The sequence below is a fragment of the Neltuma alba genome, unplaced genomic scaffold (assembly GCF_004799145.2).
Source record: "Neltuma alba isolate B1F8T4 unplaced genomic scaffold, ASM479914v2 tig00012161_pilon, whole genome shotgun sequence".
Taxonomy (NCBI): Eukaryota; Viridiplantae; Streptophyta; class Magnoliopsida; order Fabales; family Fabaceae; genus Neltuma; species Neltuma alba.
The window spans coordinates 202,241-208,240 of NW_021636708.1; the positions used below are offsets into that span (position 1 = coordinate 202,241).

The following is a 6,000-nucleotide window of genomic DNA, read 5'->3' on the forward strand; positions in this document are numbered from 1 at the left end:
GAGAAGAACCGGGTCTCGAGCTTCGCAAGCAACTTAAGAAAGTGACAAACGGGCTTTCTGCTTGAGCCCCTGAATCCTATCCAATATTCTGAGATAAAATTACGGAGAGTTATTGGATGTTATATTTACTGATATGCATGAAAAATTATACTACCGTCCTGAGATGTCAGATCTAATTTATAATTCACTTTAAATTACAAGCTAGATCTAAGGAAAATTGAATAACAAGTTAAATCTTATATTTGGATTCGGAGGAGGAGGTGGTGTTTAATTACTACTTTGAATTCTGCCGGCGGCAAGGCTCTTGTGTGGGAACGTGCGTTCCGGATGATTGTTCCTCTTAACGCTTTGGTTTTTCATTTTTCAGAGGGTAATGAAGGACGTAGCAAATTAAACTAGAAGTGCTAATTGGCGTGTAGTGAATCAAATTAGAAAGCGTTTAAGCTGCTCTACAAAGCCGCAATAAGAGGCATGGAAAGGCTCGATGAGGTCGAAGCTTTAGCAGTTTAGCACGTGTCTTTTCCCCCTTCTTTCTTTCGGCGCGTCAAATTTTGACCATTCGTACACATTTGGCCTCAGCCATCTGCTTTAAGTTTCACCCGCGCAGAGAATAAGCAAATCCCTTTATGATGGTCTGTTGACTGTTTTGAGGCCAAAACCCCTGCATCATGCAAATATCATAGTCTTGGTGGTTTAAGGTTCCGCTACTGAGTGCAACGAACTTACACAGAAAAGTATCAATCTCGAGACTCTTCGGGGACAAATCTCATCATTCTCAAAGTTAATGTAACACCAATGCCAATCTCATACAAGAGGATGAAGAAATGAATAACAAGAGAAAGAAAGAGAAAATGCGAACACTTAAACGAATAATAATGGTGTCATCCAGAATAAAAGGAGGTGTAACCGGCAGAAGAAAACGATGAAGGTACTAAATACTCAGAATCACTCATTTGAGTCTGTGCAGGATAAGGCGAAGGAGGTGTGGTAACAGTGGAAGCAAAGGCAGAAAACGAGGAGGACGACGCTGCCGGTGGCGTTAGGGATGGTTGAAAGTGTGAAACCATGTGATCAATCTGACCATAGCGAGGAGCCTGCAGGTTGTGAAGAGTTGGGGGAGTGGGGCGAAGGGTGACATTTTCAGGGAAATTGAGCTTAGCCTTGTTGCCTCTGAAACGCAGGGCAGCTTCGTCGTATGCTCTGGCTGCGGCTTCTGCTGTGTCGAATGTGCCCAACCACACCCGCGCTGCTTTGAATGGATCTCTGATTTCTGCAGCCCACTTCCCCCATGGCCTCTGTCTCACTCCTCTGTATTTTCTTCTCCCCTGCTCCCTCCCATTCTCCGCTCTGTATTCATACACAACATTTCTCATTTCCGGCATTTCGTTTCTCCCCCTCCTCCCTTCTCTATCTGCGTTCCCATAAACCCAACATTAATCAACCTTCAAAAATGAGATCTTTTTTTCTCTTTTCTTATTCAGTCTCCATCACAAGTGCAATTAATTCGCCTTGTTTTCATGTTATGGCTATCACCCTAATCATTTGGAACCAAAAGTCAATGGTTTTGGCCTGGTTAAGCAAAAGTTTTTTTAATCTCGAAAGCATGCGGGGACCCATCAAGGTATATATAATCTGAGGTTTCTTACTTGGAATAAATAGGAGTATGATAATAAAGAATGAAACAGTTTTTTTCGCTTACTTGTTGGAACAGCAGGGGATGAGGATGAACCTATATGTGAGAAGGTGCCATCTTCCGTAGCTGTCGGTGCAGCAGAGCTAGCACCGTAGAATGAAGAAGTCGAAGATGGTGTCGCGGAAGTTTCGACTGTGTTCAGGTACGTTGAGTATTGATGAAAAGCCGTATAATCAGAGGGCAACTCTCCGGAAACAACGTGGGTCAAAGCTGAAACCATTGCAGACATCTCTTTCTCCCTATCGATATCTGGGAATATCGTCGGCATGGACTTCACGGGATAGCTTTTGTGTTCACCTTCTTCCTTTGCCTTGTCTCCGCGATTCGGCACCTTTGACATAAAAATATATTATCTATCAACCAGCTCTGCCTCTTGGTTTTTGCATGCAAATTCTTCAAACGCCAATGCACGTCTATGCGTGTGTTTACGTGAGAGTGTTTTGGTGGTTTGAGGGAAAACCAATCGCCTTTTCTCTTTCGTGCTTGCCCTTTTTATTTTACCCACCTTCCCGAACAGATGATAAGCCTTTAGCATGAGCGAATAGATCAATCAACAGTGTGGGTGCATCAATGTGAATGCCGAAAGAAGGTGGCATTTGTGTGTGGGGAAACAACTTGACGCTGCAATTGGCGAAGTTGGTCGGTGAAGAATGTGCCGACGTGAAATTTTTTTTCCCCAAAAAGGTCCCTTTCATATTAGATGCGCCGCACAGGCACATCATAAATAATTAAATACAACACAGTATCTGCTATTAGTTGATGATAATGTCCCTAATTACAATCTTAGAAAAGATGGTGAACAGCACGAATTTCTGGTTATTATATTTGACGCTGAGGATCCAGGGGGAAAGGCAAGGGAGGGGAATGATCCACTTGATGCCAACTCTGTCATTACTAATTATTACCCAAAACCGCTGCTGGGGATGCCATATTCCTATCCAGTTTTCCGACAAGACAACAAATGCGTATCAAATTGATTTTGTTTTAATGTCAGATGAAATAATCCATGTTGCCAGATTTCAATGGTGAGGAATGTGAACTCGGCAGGTTCCTCTGCGCTTTCCTAAACAGCAATATTATTTGTAATGGTATTTCGGATCAGCCCAATTAAGATAAACGTGCAAATTCATTGGATTAAGTCTGATTATTTTTAATCAGCAACAAAGTACAACTCGACGAGCAGACAGTTACGTGAGAAAAGGGAAGGCCAGGTCAAAGACTCAAAGTGGCCCGCCCCGAGGGGGCAAACGACATGGATGAGGTTGGCTCTAGTCTAACAGCATAATGATGCTTGGATATGGTTTGACGTGGCTTCATGGTGTTTCCCTACTTTTTAACATATGGATCTTCGATCCTTTCGGAACGTTATCAACATTAGTCAAAGTCAAAGATGGGCCTCCTTAAGGGCTCCCGCTTCCGAGTTCCGAGTTTTTGTTCATTGTCTTCTGGACCCGAGATGCTTCTGATGGGTGTTTGGGTGAGGCAAAAAATATTTTTAAAAAATATTTGGATTATTATAACTTTTGATTTCTAATTTCTCAGATTTTAAATTATAGATTTTGGTCCTTTAAATTTTTATTTGTTTAAAATATTGATCCCTATAACTCAATAAAAATTTAGACTATTTTATTCCTTAAAGGACTAAAACCCATTGTTTGAAATTTAAGAGATCAAAACCAAAATGAGGATAAATTTAAGAAACCAAATATTATATTAATCTAAAATATTTTTATGAAACGCTAGACAAACTCCCTTTACATATTTATTTTGTATGTTGTAAAATTATTTTTAAAACTATAGTCTGATTTATACCCAAACAACCTCGTGTGAACATCACATTTTCGCCAACTCTTGTACATGTTCATTTTTTTAATATTTAAATTAAATTATACACTTAGATTTTATTCTTGTGCATGAACATTTAGCCAATTATAACTTATAAGAATTAATCAAATAAATTATTGGGATAATTAATCCACAGCTCCTTATAGTTTCAACTAATTTTGAATTAGGTCCTTATAGTTTTTTTTCTTTTTATCAGGTCCTTATACTTTCACTTGTTTTTAATTAGGTCCTTGTATTTATTTTTCTTTTTATCAAGTCCTTATAAATTCACCTTATTTTTAATTAAGTCCCTGAATTTTTTATTCTTTATTTTATAAATTCTAATAGTACTATTATATAAACATAAAATAGTATATATTATTTAATATTAGTTTATAAACAATAATATTCTAAAGATATTGAATTATTATAATGATTTTAATTTTTTCAGCAAAAAAATTAATTGTTCTAAAAAAATTTCCTGAATTAATTAATTCTATTACTTTTTTATTACATAATTATTAATTTAATTTTAATTATTAATATTTTATATTTCATTATTACTCTATTTAATTAAGCTTATATTTAATTAATAAATAAAAATTAAAACTACATGGACCTGATTAAAAATTTAGTGAAATTATAAGGACTTAATTAAAAGAAAAATAAATACAAGGATCTAATTAAAAAAAGTAAAAGTATAAGGACCTGATAAAAAGAAAAAAAACTATAGGGACCTAATTCAAAATTCATTGAAAATATAAGGACTTGCGGATTAATTAACCCTAAATTATTTATAAAAACTGTGCATTGACTTTTCTAAAGTATAAAAAATTTATATATTCAAGAATAAAATTAATTAAGGTATTATCCCGGCTGAGTAATGTGCGTGTTACCGGTGTATAAAAACTAGGAAAAATTACAATAAATTTTTAAAGAAGAAAAATAATTACAAAATAAGTTCCATGAGTTGTTATTTTCTATTCTGAAACTTGTCATTACATGCTACTTAGATTGTTGTTAGGATTTTTTAATAATTATTTTTTTTTATTATGACCTGACTGTAATTCTCTTTAAAAACTATGAGATTAACCATCAGTCCCCCCCCCCAAAAAAAAAAAAGCGCTATGAGAGTACTAACTACGCAAAAGAGTTCATGACATGACCAATTTATCATCGCAAGCTGCAGTGCAGCATTCTCGCAACAGATCCCTCTTATATTTTGGCCGTGGAATTAGATTCCAGAATTTCTCTTTAAATTCTAAATCCGCGGAAGAGAGGAGATGCAATTTTTGAAGAACAAGATATCTTTTTCAGTCTTGTAATTCATCGGTTAAACAATGTAACTTACGCTCAGCGTAAAACAACGAAGATGGTACCAATACTATAAATAATGTGAATTGCACGACCTTGAAATTGACACCAGAACAGAATGAAAGCGGCAAAAAAACACTAAATACAACCCTATTGGGACCAGATTATGTGTAATCGGAGAACGTAACTGAAGATTACGAACGAAGTAAATGGTGTTCGGGAAAAAATAATGTGTTTTGCGTGAATTAAAGTTATGATAGATGATTTTATAACCAGGATAAAAAGATGTAACAGACTCCCCGTGTTTGGAAACACATATTCAAAACGAGTGTTTGTGATCCTAATTAAATTCACTGGGTAAAGTCCTACTCAGACACAAATAAACGGGAAAAAAAAAAGCACTTTGTTAAGCGGGTACAAACTATCTGCAATGGTTTATACGTTTGTATTTGATGATAATGCATACATGAAAGTCTTTCGCTTATTAAATCGGATTAATTAAAATCATAAATATATATTTGAAAAAAAGAAGATAAAGGGCCATGACCATTTCGCAAATTAGTTCACGAAGGATGTAATCCTCCGTACTAATTTTGAAGGAAAAAAATCGTTATGTGTAGAGCGAATCTGATTAAGATAGCTGCTTAAAGTTAAAAGTCTGACTGGCCTTAAGGTAAAAAGAAGAAGAAGAAGAAAAATCCAACTCATGCAAAAGATTTTTTATTTGACATAAAAAATATTATCCCAGAATCATTAGAAGTGGCCGTTGGGCGAGATCTATCCACGTTTTAATCCTAAATGACGTTTGATCACTCTGTGCAACAGGGGTCACTGACTTGCAAGTAAATGCAAATGAGTTTATAAGTCTAATCAAACGAACCGGTCAATTTTGGTGATTGCAATTGGGCGCCACGAAGTGGTAGAGACGAGAAGCAGGGTATGAATGCAAAATGTACTTTTTGTTTTTTGTTTTTGAATTAGCAGAGGCAAGCGAAGCTTGATACAATCAAAAGACTAAATGAGAGTGGATGAAACCAAACTATGGTTTGGAGAATAGCTTCTGGAGAATAGATTCTGGAAAAAATAGATTTTGTGAAGAATAGATTTTGTGAAAAAGTGATCATGATAAATGAGAGTGTTTGGATAGTTGTTATCAGAAGAACTTTTTA

The 6,000-nt window shown here is 35.9% G+C and overlaps 1 protein-coding gene across 1 annotated transcript; it reads right to left on the reverse strand.

Moving 5' to 3' along the window:
• Positions 1-733: 733 nt before the first annotated feature.
• On the reverse strand, positions 734-2,044 carry LOC114723870 (ethylene-responsive transcription factor ABR1-like). Its single transcript, XM_028910107.1, has 2 exons — positions 1,700-2,044; positions 734-1,411 (listed from the first exon to the last, which is right to left on the reverse strand). The coding sequence occupies exons 1-2, from the start codon at positions 2,031-2,033 to the stop codon at positions 882-884; spliced, it is 864 nt and encodes a 287-aa protein (XP_028765940.1). The 5' UTR covers positions 2,034-2,044; the 3' UTR covers positions 734-881.
• Between the last annotated feature and the right edge of the window lie 3,956 nt (positions 2,045-6,000).

What these genes read in the sequence shown, in the direction of transcription:
- LOC114723870 (XM_028910107.1), bottom strand. Translation starts at nt 2,033, where the DNA reads ATGTCAAAGGTGCCGAATCGCGGAGACAAGGCAAAGGAAGAAGGTGAA. An exon ending in ATCCCCTGCTGTTCCAACAA is followed by an intron (nt 1,412 to 1,699) that starts GTAAGCGAAAAA and finishes ATGGGAACGCAG; the next exon opens with ATAGAGAAGGGAGGAGGGGG.